Source organism: Macrotis lagotis, chromosome 1, assembly GCF_037893015.1.
Source record: "Macrotis lagotis isolate mMagLag1 chromosome 1, bilby.v1.9.chrom.fasta, whole genome shotgun sequence".
Taxonomy (NCBI): Eukaryota; Metazoa; Chordata; class Mammalia; order Peramelemorphia; family Peramelidae; genus Macrotis; species Macrotis lagotis.
Window position 1 is genome coordinate 353262451 of NC_133658.1, and position 14289 is coordinate 353276739.

The window sequence follows — 14289 nt, forward strand, 5'->3', positions numbered from 1 at the left end:
GAATCCTGATATAAATGCCAAGATGAAACCCAACATCAATTAGAAGGAAAAATACAAAAAATATGCAATGGGAAAAGACATACCAATGGAATTTGATGGCTTTGAGTTTTAGTGAAATATTGTAGTTAGGATAAATTAAAGCTAATTGTCACTCTGAATTTCTTAATATACTTTAATGGATACAGAAAGAAGTTGATGCTAATGCATTTCCTCTGAGATTATCTTTAATTTATCCTGTGTGAGAACATATAACATATATATATATATATACATATATATATATATATGTGTGTGTGTATAGCATCTATATATGTATGCTTGTATAAATGTGTGTGTATATATATATATGTGTATATATATATATATATATATATGTATCAAGCATAATTGCATGTTATTTCCTCCAATCAATTATGAGCTCCTTGAGGGCAGGGAATTTTCTTCCTTGATTTTCCTAGTACTCAGCTCAGTGCTTGGCAAATGGAAGGTACTTAATAAAGGTTTCTTGATGTGATTTCATGGACTTCTGGGTGCCTCCTCTACTGCACTGTAGTGAAGCATCACCAGGTCTCCTGAGTTCCTGGGAAGAGCTATGACCTGAGCCTAGCTGAATATTGTAAGCGCAGACAATGAAGTCACCAACTGATCTGAGATGATCCTGCTTCCAAAAGTTATATTAGAGATGGTTTCTACTATGTGGATAGCTCATAAAAATATAGAGGTTAATTTATAATCCCCATCATGGAAGGGGTCACAGGAAGAGGTAAAAGATAGGATTCTGGAGCTAGGGAAAAAGCTACACATTTTCTATTAAACCCTTCAATTTTCAAAATGAGAAAACTAAGGCCCAGAAAGGGGGAGAGACTTGTCCAGAATCACACAGTAAGAGGCAGTGCTGGGGGATTTGGCTCCTACTCTAAATCTAATGTTCTTTCTACTATATCATATTGTTTCCCTCTATCTCTTAGCTTTCATAGGACCACTGCTTAAAAGAAGTTGGACTTCATATGAAAGAAAGGGGTCTATTGTCAATTTACAACATTACTAATAAAATTTTAAAAGACCTACAACAATTTTCCTTTATGTTACTGAACTCATTAACATTTTTGGCTTCTATCTCTGACATTGGCAAATATTAAAGGATCAGTAAAAGCCATTTGGCAGATAAATACAGCTAGGCTGATAGATCAAACAAGATAGTGTATGTAAAGCACTCTGCAAACTTTAACATGTACATATAAAAGTCAAATATTCTATCCTATTTTATTCAGACATTGATTGACTCCAATCTCCAAGGAAGAGCCAGATTCTAAATTCTTTCATAGAACAGCAGGGCTGGTGTCTGATGGCTATTGGACTTTCCACAGTCCCTATAGAAAGCAGAACAGAAAAATAAAAAGAGCTGTGGGTTACATCTCTATCACTAACTTGTTGGGTGATCTGGGGCAAGATCCTTCCCTACTCAGAACTTCAACCTCCCCAACTCCATGAAATGGAGTTGAACTGTATAATTGTTTTCTTCAAAACACAACTCTTCTTCAAAAGTCCTTTCCTAGTCCTTTCACCTGCTAGTGCCTGCCCTCTGAGAGTACTTTCCATCTACTTTGTATATATACTGTATTGTCTCCTTGTTTGTATATTGTCTCATTAGAAGGTAATTAGTAAGCTCTTTGAGGGCAGAATCTATAATTATTTTTTTCTTTTTCTTTCTTCTTTCTTTCTTTCTTCTTTCTTTCTTTCTTTCCTTGTTATCTTTTTTCCCTTTTTCCTTCCTTCCTTCCTTCCTTCCTTCCTTCCTTCCTTCCTTCCTTCCTTCCTTCCTTCCTTCCTTCCTTCCTTCCTTCCTTTCTTCCTTGCATGCCTAGTGTTTAGTACAGTGTCTGGCAAACAGGAGATACTTAATACATGTTTCATAACTGACTGACATGTAGTAAGTTCTTTACAAGTGTTCATTAGCTGACTCACTAAGGGCTCTTACATTGAACTCTGTTAGTCAATAATCCCATGGTTGCATAATGCATGATTGCTGATGATAGCCATTTTCATGTCCAAGGGTGGGTGGGCATCATAAAGAGAGGAAACATTTTCTGACTCTGGGATATGGCCGTGGAGAATAACACATACTGCTGCGAAGGAGAGGCAGCACCATACATCATGGAGAAAGAGCTCTCTAAAGGGAGCTAACTCTAAGATGGCAAAAACAAAAGCAGGAATAAACGATGAAAGTCTATTTCAAAAGTAAAAGAAAAACAACAAGACAAATGATGAAAGCTGCTGACAGCCTAAGAAAACACAGGTTCACATGGAAAAAAATCCTATTTGGGAGGGGTGGGAGCTCACAAGGCATGCTGAAGAAAAGCCAGCCCCAGCTAGGTACTTACAAGTAATAGGAGTAGGAATATGCATTTCTTCTATATATTGATGGGCAGTCAGATGAAGAAAATGTCCAAAAGGGGGGAGAAAGAAAACAAACAAACAATAATTAGACTTTGATGAGATCATGTTCCTTAGAAATGCACATAGTATTTTACCATCCCTAACATGAATGAAGTACCACATTCTCTTGTAGTCCCTCTGGGAATCTTGACTCAGTATTTTTTGAATCCTTTCCCCCAAAGTTCCACTAGATACAGAGCTGGAGTAGCAGGAGAAGGGCTTTAAACTGAGGGTCAGGTGATGGAGATTCTAGTTCCAGCTCTGCCACTACCTTGCAATGTGGCTTCAGGTAAATATGTCTCTTTCTTTTTCTGGACCTCAATTTCCTTGTCTGTAAAATGGGAGTATTAGTAAGAATCTATAGTTCCTTCCAATTCTGATGTTGTATGTTCTAAGGTCCTTTTTTGAACTTACATTCTCTAATTATCTAAGGTCTTTTTCTCTAACATTCTTTATCCTGTTTTCTAAAATGTCTTTCTGGTTCTGTTATCCTATGGTCTAAGAACCATTCCATATTCTAAGTTCCATTCTTGATCTGATAAACTATGTTCTGAGGACTAAATACTCTTCCATCTCTAGCATCATTCAATTCTAATGGACTATCACTGTTACCTTCTTACTATCAACTGCAGTTCATCTTTAGTACTCTTTCCCTAAACCTTTGTGGCAGGAATATTCTTTTAGAAGAGCTTAGTTCTGTGGACTCTATCCTTCTTGTACCAACTCTCATATTTTCCAGTTTCATACCCCTTTTCTTCCTCTAACTGATTATACTGGCTTAATAGAATTTGTCACTGAGGAAAAATAACATCATTGTTTCTCCTCCTGGGTTCCAAGCAATGTCACAGTATAATTGTGAAACTCTATTGGTAGATAGTTCCTCCATGCTACCTGATGTAATGACTTCATTTGGTTTCCTTCCCTATAAGACAAGCCTGTCTTGTACTAATTCCTTTGAGGCAAAGAGAAGTTGGTCTTCCAATAAGCTTAATCTCAAAAAAGAAAAACTAAACTGCTTCTTCTTGGATTTGAGGATTAACAGAAATCTTATTAGCTGGGACATATATCCATACTGTCCATGGGACAGACTCCATGCTGTCCTAGGATCTCAGGATAGGAAGGACCTCTAGAGATCATCACATTCAAAACCTTCCTTTTACAGGTGAGGAAACTGAGGCCTAAGAAGGGAAAGTTCTTTGTGTTGCAGTGAATTAGTCAAAGCTGGGACTGGAACCCAAATCTTCTGACTTGAAATTCCTTTGATTAACATATTGACTTTTGAACTTGGAAGACTAGATTTGAACCTGAGATTGACCCAATTAAGTTGAACCCAGTTGACAGTAAACATCAATAACCATGTTATTTCCATATAGTTATACAGGGCTAGAATGATATATATTTCATTAAGAACAAGGGCAAAGAATCTACCAAAGAAAATCATCCATTTATTTATTAAAAAATGTACAATTTTAGACATGACCAACTATATCTGTGCCAGGTACTACAATAATCACTTGGGATACTGAGATGCAAAAAAATCAAAATAGTCCCTAACTTCAAGGCATTCGCAACCACTTGGCAGCAATGGGAAAATGGAATAACATCCATGTAGCTAAGGAAATACAACATATTACACATTAAATAAAACTGATTTATGGGGTCTAAACACTAGTGGTTGATAAGGATTAGGGAATGGCTGCTGAAAGGGCACAAATTTATGCTGAATCTTGGAAGAAGCAAGAGCTATATCTGTCAAAAGGTAGAGTTGAGGAAGAAGTACAGTCATTTCAGATATAGAAGAGACAGGCTGTATACAGACTCTTCAAGCTGGCATTCAGGATATTTTAAAAATGGTGCCCATTCTCCCCCTTAAGCTTAATCTTCTCTCTAATGCTCTATCCCAAATGGCCCTTGAATAGACCTCACTCTTTACCATCATGAAAGGATTCTTATTATTTCCTCACTTGGAATGCCTTGTCTTCCTATGTTAAACCTCTTTCCATCCTTCCCATCCTGCAAGAATCAACTGAAACCCTCGATTCCTTCCAAACAAGTTCTCTTTTAACGTGGAGTCTTCCCTGATTTCCTTTAGTTGCTAATGCCTTCCTTCCCAAAATTCCTTTTTTGTCTTTGTTTTTCCATTGTTTATCCATGTTGCCTTTCCCAATAGAAATTATAATTTGCTTTAGGGTAGGGACTCTTTCATTTTTCTCTTTATAACCTAAATGGATAGAACAAGGCCTGGCAAATAGAAAGCCTTTAATGAATACTTGTTGATTGGCTGAATGAAATGTCACCTCCTCCAAGAAGACTTCTATGACTCTTCCTTTCAGGAAATCACCTCTTCCTCCTCATAATTCCCATAATACATGGTCTGTATTCCACTTGTCATGTTCAATCATATATCATGGTTATCTCTGTACCTGTCATCTCCCCAAGTAGAATGCAACCTCCCTGAAGGCAGGGACCACATCTTATTCATCACTGTATCTCCTTCAGTACCTAGCAGTTTCTTACATGGAGCAGGTGCTCAGGAAATATTTGTGAGATATAATTGAATGCAAGAGGCCTTGACGATGCTGGGTGAGCAGAGCTTGCTTGCCACCTGTTTCCATACAGATTGTCTGCAGAGGGAGAAATCAGGCCACCGCCCTGTTGGCAAATGTTTCTCCCAGAAATGTGTCCATTCTGCCAAACTTGTTAAAGTGGGGGCACACGTAGGACTCTCAGCAGAGGGCAGACGACAGGATGTTTTCATTTTAATCTGGAAAAATTATTTTTGCCAGATGGAGGCAAGAAAATGAGCATCCAAAGACACAGTGCTAAGTGATTAAGCTTATCCTGCCAATCCTGGATAACAAAACCACAGATGGGAATGTGCACCGACCTCCCAAAGAGACACCCACACCCCAAACAGACATAGACATCCCAAATATGTCCAGACCCCAAACACATCTCTCTTCACCCAAGGTACATACAGTTATGTCAGACACATGTAGTGATCCCAAACAGAACAGCACCCCAGTCACCGAATGAATGACCTGAAACACAAATATCCTGGTCCCCAAATACAAATACAAAGGATCATGGATATACAGAGCTAGAAGGGACCTCAGAGACTATTTTTTTCTTTTTTAACGGATAAGGAAATTTAATCCTAGGAAGAAATTAAATGACTTACCCTAGGTTACACATTTAGTATAAAGGGAATGCTTCTGTATAACACCTCACATTCCCCCCCCGCCCCAATCTATAATCCAAGTATACAAAGAGAAAAGAGCCTTAGCTTTAGAATCAGGGGATCTAAGCATGTCCAAATCCCAACTCTGGTGCTTCCTACCTGTATGTCTTTGGTCCAATAATTTAATATGTCTAGACCCCAGTTTCCTCATCTGTAAAATATGGAGTCTGGATTAGATCAACTCTGATGGTTCTTCCAGCTCTAGGGCTAGTATCCTATGACCCATTAATCGCTCCACGAATATACTACAAAAATACTCTATCTTCCCAAACATATGCTGATTCCTCTAATATCCAGTGATCTTTCCAAATATTTCAACTCCCAAATCATATTACCCTGAACTCTTAAACTTTAAAGCATATCTATACTTCCAAAACACTCCAAAAAACCCTCCCAGAATCACATAGAACTAGAACTCTAGAACTCATTCTTCTTGACTCCCTAACATCAAACATATACTGACTCTCTAAACACACACACACACACACACACACACACACACACACACATACACATACATACACACAAACACTGACAATTATATCCTAAACAAAATCTTTAGAAGAACTTTCTTAGTTAAACTAAAAGTTGTTGCCAAATAATTTTATATCAGTTATGAGAAGACCTAAAGCACTTGTAGCTTTTCTCTTGCTCTAAATACTAAAAAGGTAAAAATTAGTAACTAAGAACTTTGAAATTTCAAAGTTAGTGCAGAGCCAATAATATAGAAAAAAAGAAACTTTGTTTTTTGTTTTGCATACACCAAAGGTAGGAACACTCCCTTTCTGATGACAAAAGGCAGTTTCATCCTGGATATGCCATAGGTTGTATAGCTGAAAAGCCTTTCTGAAAAGAAGATAAAATCTTATCCAGTGGATCCCACTAACATACATTACCTGGAAGTCCAAGAACAACCACAAGCAGATCATACTACTTAAAATGTTTGTTGAGTGACATATACTGTGACTAAATACCAGAGAAACACAAGGATGCACTCTATATGTAGATTGATTCCCTCACCCAAATGTAGGACTACAGTGCTTGAAACATAGAAGGCACTTAATTAATGTTTATTGAAGGCTCTGTACCTATACAGACACAGCTGTATAATCCTGGGAGTGATTGACCATCATTAGAAACTCAGCAGTCCAAGGCCTCATTAATGTCAGGGAAAGCATCTCTCATGAAGTTGTTGAGTGACCAGGACTTTTTAAAATCTAATTAGGTGAGCTGTGTGCACTCTATTTTTCTTGGTTCAAAAGTGAAGATGTCAAAGTTATCATGATTAATTTATACTTGTGTTTCTTTTGGTTCTTATTTAGTTCCAAAGTATGCCAGAGGTTTGCCAAAGTGAAGTGGAGTAAACTTTTCATAGAGAATGGGTCAAGTTAATTTCCAAAGATCCCAAATCCCAGAAAAGGGGAAGGAGGAGAAGAAACTTGAACTCTCCTCCTGGTCAATACCCATCATGTCTGCAATGCTTAAACATAGGTTTGGAGAATATGTAAAACTTCAAAATATTCCCAGACCCAGATTAAAGGCTGGTGTGTCTGCTATTGACTCCACAGAATGGAACTGGATTTTGGATGTGTGGGGCGGGGAAAGGTAGACTGGGTGTCAGCAGCTTATTCCAGCAGAGAGTAAGTCCTAGTGAGAAAAGATTCATCTGAGAATTGCAAGTAGCCTTGGGTTCTCTGAACTTTAATTTAAATTCCTTTTGGTACATTGCAGGTACATTTTGGAATATTGTTCAGTCTTGTGGCTGAAAAAAAGTCATAGATTTCATTTGTTTCTGAGAATGGTTTCAGATTTCTCCAGACTCTCAGATATTTATGACATTGTTTAGTCAGGTTTCAAAATGAACCAAATTGAAAAGATCACTTTTGAATCACCAGTGATTACAGAATAGGTGATCTGAAGGTCCAGGAAAGATTTATCTAACCCTCTTTCCCTTCTAATGTTGACAGGGAGAAGATCTTCCACTCCCCCCTTTCAATAGAGTGGGGGGGTATAGAATTATAAAATGTCAAACAGGAAGAGATTTTAGAGTTCAGAGCATAGTCACACTGACTTTCACTTCAATTAATATTTATCGTTAATAGTTTTCCCAATAAAAATAAATAGTTGTAGGCTCAGATGAATGACCTGGGTGACTATTCATGGGGCTTTGGCAGGAAAACTGTCAAAACCTTGGGTGATCGTCAGAGCAATGGAAACAATAAGCGAATTATATGAAGCATCCCAAACATCATATGATTGTCACTTTGAACAAGTCACTTCCCTTCTTTGGAATTTGCTTTCCTTATTGACACAATGAGAAGTGTGTAGTAGATGCACTTTCTAAGGTCCCTTGAGTTCTAAATTCTATGATCCAAGGATTGTGTGGTCTGATTAACTCCCCTATAATCAATGACTATGCTTCATAAAAAAACAATCCAATTGATGGAAGTCAGTGGGAGGCAGATTTTGGTTTGAATGAAAAAAATGAAAAGAAAAATGAAATGGGAATTAAGAAAAAAAACCCCAAACTTCCTAATAGTCAGTGCTACCTAATGGAAGGAGATGTCCTATGAAGTAATAGACTCTAATCTCAGTAAGTCTTCAAGCTAGAGGCTGAACCAGCACTTGTAGGATAAGTTTGCAGAAAAGATTCATTCGTTGGACAGGGGCTTGGAACAGATGGATCCCATGGTTGCTAAATGCTATGAGTTCTGAGATTCATGAACCAAATGGTTGTCTGAGCTGAGCCAAGTAGAAATGAGCTGTTGGATCCCTAATTATCAGGAAACTTACCTTCTCTTGATTGTGAGCATGGCACCCAGGAGGATAATGACAAACATCAGGAGCCCGGCGATCACTCCAGCCATTTTCACTGTATTGTCCACCTGTTTCTCAGGTTCCACAGCATTGGAGTTCTGTGTGGATGCTCCTTCAAAGGAGGGGAGGGGGAAAGACAGTTTGTAAAGAATGCTTATGAATGATAGTACAAGCATCTTGAAACATACCAAGGAAAATACATTTGATATTCTAGAATGGACAAAATAATCCATCTGGTTCAGGCTGTAGCCCTTACGCTCTCCAAGACTAGCCTAGAGCAAGCAGAGGTGTTGGGCCATATGTGGCCCACAACACTCCCAAGTATGGCTCAAACCAGATTAAAATGTAATTATGAAATATTAACAAAATAAATGAAAACACAATAACAAATAAATACTATTATATCTTAAAACTAAGTTGACATATGAGCATATGAGCAGGGATATACAGTATAGTGGTACCCATTTCCATTTGAATTTGGACCTATTACCCTAGAGGATATTAATCTCACTCTAGGCAAATATCTAATATTCTATGGGGATCAACTCCTAGGCAGTAGTAACATGAGGACTTGTTTTATAATTTAAATATCTATCTCTAAATACATGTATGTGGCTCTACTACTACTACTAAGTTAGTGCTACTATGACCAAATAACAGTCTGAGTATCAGTTTTACTATTTGTAAAATGGTACCAACACTAATACTTGGCCTGATTCTTCCATAATGTTATAAGAATTAAATGAGAAAGTCTTTTGAAAATCTTGCAAAAGCTTGGTGCCACTATTGTTATCATTGCTATTATTACTCTTATTTTATTTATTTTTGACTCTGACCTGTGATTTCATTGGAGCCATGGTCTCCTGATGAGAAATCCCCCCCTCTAATGTATAGTGGGAAATAATCTGCAGTTTATGGTCTTCAAGAGTTTTCTGGTAACATTGAGAGGATAACTGACATGCTAGGTTTATCTAACCAGGATGTATCAAGGATAGATCTTGAAACTAAATTTTCCTGAATCTGAAGTCAGTGCCATATTGCCTCTCAGGGTTGTTGCATATTTAGAAGCAGCAAACCATATTGAGTAGAATGCTAGGTTTAGCCATATGACCTTGGACAAATCACTTGATGATATGTGCATTTTGGGTAACTCCCTCAGTTGTAGTAAGTTATTCTTAGGTTCAAGCTGCATTAATGGAGAAAGTTCACACAGAAATAATATTCCTTGCTGACGAAATCCTAGATCTCTCACATACATAGGTATGACACATTTGTTTCTTGCCAAAGAACCATAATTTTCATTTTTTTTTTTTGCTCAAGAAAATACACCAATTTGATGTAGTGGGAAAAGCATTAAATTAGGGATTGGGAGAACAAGCTCTCTCCTCCAGGTGGGGAAACCTTAATTTGCTCCTTTGTAAAATAGGCATGAAATAGGACTAGAGGACCTCTATAGTTCCTTTCAGCATTAATGTTTTATGATTCTGTGATTTTTAACTAGAAAGAAACATAAAACTGGCAGACTTGGGCTAACAGATTGAGAAACACTGTGGGATCTGATAAGATAATCTATGCTCATTGTTTGTATTCCTCAAGCTTTGTGACTTATAAGGAAACATCTGAGAATTCCTTCTGTTTCCCCAATGAAGCTTGGACAAAGCCAAGGGAGTATGGACACAATTATTGTCTTGGCATGAGGCAGCTAGATGGTACAGTCAGTTTCTGAGTTTAAATAAAGCCTCATATACATATCAGATGAATGACTCTGGGCAAGTTACTTGATCTTTCTCTGTCTCAGTTTCCTCAATCATAAAATGGTGATAAGAATGCCTATCTCTCAGGACTCTTGTGAGGTTCAAATAAGATATTTGTAAGATATTTAACACACAATAGATGCTTAATAAATTATAGTTTCATTTCTTTCTTTCTTCCCTGGTGGTCAGAGCAAGAGGAGCTAAATCTTTTTGGACTCAATTCCATGAACAAAGAGAGGAAAGCAGTTGCAATCCATACTCCAATGGAATTCTTTCCTAAGGCCTTTAGAAATCCCTTCCCTTCTAACTTCCCTTTGCACTTACTTAAACTGCAGCCTGAACTTAAAATAGAATACTGGGCTCATCCCTGAGCAAAGGGTTTCAGATGGTTGCGTCCTGTCAGATCCATTATTCACTAGCTGGGTGACCTTGGGGAAATTGTCAACTAGTGTAGGTTTAGTTTCCTTCTTCGGCAAAATGGCTCAGATTAAGTAAACAATTTAGTGGCTTCAGGAAACTAGAGTATCTTTAATGCTTCTTAAGTTCCCAGTTTTTACTCCTAAACAGGTGATTTTCTTGGACTCCAGATAAATATATATATGTGTATATAATATATATATATGGATTATGATGATAGGAATGGTGGTGATGGTTGAGTCAATGTTCCAGGTTTTAATTTCTGATCACAATGAAAAATGGGGAATGTTTGGTGAGCCTCTTTTCTGAAAGGCGGTACTGTCACTGGGTCTTGTAGCTGAACTTGGATTGTTTAAACATTTTGTCAAAGTAACAAATAGATTTCTCATTCTGATTCTCTACCTTGGTGCTGGAAGCAGAACTTTGTGGTAGATTTACTTTGATTTGTCCTCTATTTCTACTTTCTATATTCACAAACCGTATTACTCACTAAGCCTTGACAAGAAGCTAAAGGATAAATGGAGAATGTGCACTAACTCCATTCTTCACTGATGGAATATCTAGTAATTTTGTCCTAAGGGAGTATATAGTATGAGCCCTTTCAAAACCAACCAAGTTTAAGGCTGGTTGGTTTATGGACATGGAAAGTCTATATGAAAGCTAGGTAGTGCAGTAGATAGAGCACTAAGCTGGAGTCAGGAAGACCTGATTTTAAATTTGGCCTCAGACACTTACTGGGCAAGTCAGTTAACCTCTTATTTGCCTTAATTTTCTCATATATAAAATAAGAATGTTGGTAGCATTGACCTCCTAGGTTATTACAAGTATCAAATGAGAAAATAATTGTAAAGTGCTCAGTACAGTGCCCAGTTCAAAGTTAGCCCTATATAAATGTGGTTAGAGTGGTAAGAGCACTGGATTTATAATCCAGAAAAAGTGTTGTCCCGCCACTTACTAGCTATGTAACCTTTGACACATTATTTAATATCTCTAGGTCTCTGATATCTTTTTCATATAAAAAACAATTAGGCAGTTGGATTTTGGGCAGCATTTGTACTTTGGTTTAAATAGGTTTCCAGTAATCTGGGAATTTACTTCCAATGAGAATTTTTTTTTTAAAAAGACTTGCTTCCCCCCCCCCCCAAAAAAAAAAAACCACCATAGGATTGTTCTGCTTATCCATCCTGAGCTCTACCCTGCTCTTCCCAGCAGTAAACACAAGGCCTGGTACTTATGTATTGTACCTGGGACTCCAAAGTCCCTTCTTTTCTAATACGCTATGATATATTTGCTCCACTCCATCCATCATCTCTGCCTCCCTTCCATAGGGACTACAACCCTGGAATCACTCTGGATATTAAGAGATAACCTCTTATAGCATCTTTCTAGAACCAGGCTTCTATATTACTTGAAGGCTTCCTCCACAGGACCCATTCTGTTCCTTTTTATGTCCCCTTTATGTGTAGTCTTCTGTTAGAATATAAGCTTTATCACAGTAGAGGTTGTCTGATTTGCTTATATTTGCGTTCTAGTTCATAGTACAGAACCTAGAACAGTAAACACTTAAAATTGCTCTATTTGTCTGTCTCATGGTCCGAGCTTGTGAGCATCTACCACTGTCCAATGCAATTTTTTTTCTAGTTTCCAAAATAGCATCTTTAACTTCACTAATGTAGAAATGGTCTTTATCACCTTACATCCATATGACTTAATAGAACTAATAAAAAGAATTGGCAGCAAGGGAATAATGATTCATTCTCAAGGAGCTGTCCTTGGTTATGGCTCTAGTCTTCAGTTTTAAGTTTAAATTTTCTCTGTAAATATGAGCAACAAAAATATGAGTCACAGATAAAGAGCATTTAAAGTGCAACTGATAAAATCAAGTAAATCTCCCTGGATGCATACTTCACTGACTGGTGATAATTATTGAAAGTAAAGTAAAGGAACCAGCTGTCAGAGACACAATGCCTTAAGTAAAGCTCTTGGAATCCCACAGTCAACTCTCCCTTAACCAAGGACATATTATCCCATGTGGCTTAACTGAAGCAAATCTTGCTTTCAAGTTGGACAGTTCACTCCTAATCTATTTAATTACCTCCTTTGTAGATATCCCTCCTTCTTTTCATTTTTACTTTTCTGTTGCAGCCAGTAGGGGAGATCATTGAAATCTGAGGACCAAGTTACCACCATCTAGTCTCTGCAGGAGGTTTCAAGGACAGCAGCTCTGCTTAAGATGATACTTTGTATAGGATGCTGGCAGGAACTGGGTAGAGCTCAGGATGGATAAACCAGACATTGTAATTTTTTTCAGCATTTAAGTCTTATTTTTTTAATCTCATTGGAAGTAGATTTCCAGACTATTGGCCAAGCATACCAAAAGAAGAATAAAAGCTACTCCAAATCCAAATAATTTGGGGATTATCTGCCTTTGTGAATTGTCTATACCTCTGCTTTATCAAAGCATTGAAGGTAATAGAGAGTTTTCTGACAAATCATGGAGGCACAAAAGAATTGTCAACCTAGGTCAGATCCATAATATATCTGCCTCAGGATTTGGTCTAATGTGATGGATATAAGCATTCACCAAGTACTGAGCCATCAGAATATGGGGGCCACCCTTCAAGTTTGAGAAAAATAAGTTTAAGAGAAGACAACACCATTTCATATGGGTAAGAAATTTTAAGTACTAAGCCTCCACCATCACCTTTATTCCTAATGAGATTTCAAGACCAACAACTCTGCTTAGGATGATGTTATGCTTTTTATTTTAAACAGTTTACTGCCTAATCAGATATATCTCATGATGAATTAACATGGAAAAGTTACTAATCAATAACCATTTATTAAGCACTAGGCTAGTGCAATGAAATACTAGTGCTAGACACTAGGGATTCAAAGACAAAATGAAGCTTTCCACACTCACCCTTTTAAGTAGAAAGTAGAACAAGTAATGAGAGAAGTATCTTTTAGCCAAGAAGTTTTATTGAGTAGCAAATGCCCAGAAAATTCTGCCACTGATGAGGGTTTATCAAGGTTAGCCCCATTCTATGTGGGAGATCATTTAAAATGATAAAACTCAGTGTATAAGACAGACATTTCTCTACTTAGACTTGAAATCTTAGAGTTTGGGGATTACTTTAATGTCAGAGAATTGGAATTAATTACTCCATAGACTCTACCACAAGATATATCCAGTAATGCTGAGGAGTCAGCAATATGATATAGAAGGAAAGTTCTGCATTTTTAGCCTGAGAATTTGGTTTCACAGCTCAGTTTTTTAAAAAATTAATTAATTAATCTCAATTTTAGGATTAGTTTAGGACAGCTAGGTGGATAGAGTTCTGGTGCTGGAGTAGGAACACTCATCTTCCTGAGTTCAAATCTGACTTCAGACATTTATTACCTATGTGATGCTGGATTAGTCACTTAACCCCATTTGCCTTATTTTCCTCATCTGTAAAATTATGTGGAGAAAGAAATGGCAAATCTAGTGTCATTGCCAAGAGAACTCAAAATAGGATCATAAAGAGTCAGATATGACTGAAATGACTGAACAATAACCTCATTGACATTGGACAAGTTACCTAACTCTTCCCACTTCAGTTTACAAATCTATAAAAATGA

General features: G+C 37.3%; 1 protein-coding gene across 3 annotated transcripts in view; it reads right to left on the reverse strand.

The window, feature by feature from the left end:
- PTPRT (protein tyrosine phosphatase receptor type T) overlaps nt 1-14289 on the reverse strand; it is a 1378737-nt gene that overhangs the window by 170835 nt on the left and 1193613 nt on the right. For all 3 annotated transcript variants that reach the window (XM_074211996.1, XM_074211997.1, XM_074211998.1), the window contains one exon: nt 8471-8606. In XM_074211996.1, coding sequence (XP_074068097.1) covers nt 8471-8606 — 136 coding nt within the window. The remainder of the gene's footprint in view (nt 1-8470; nt 8607-14289) is intronic.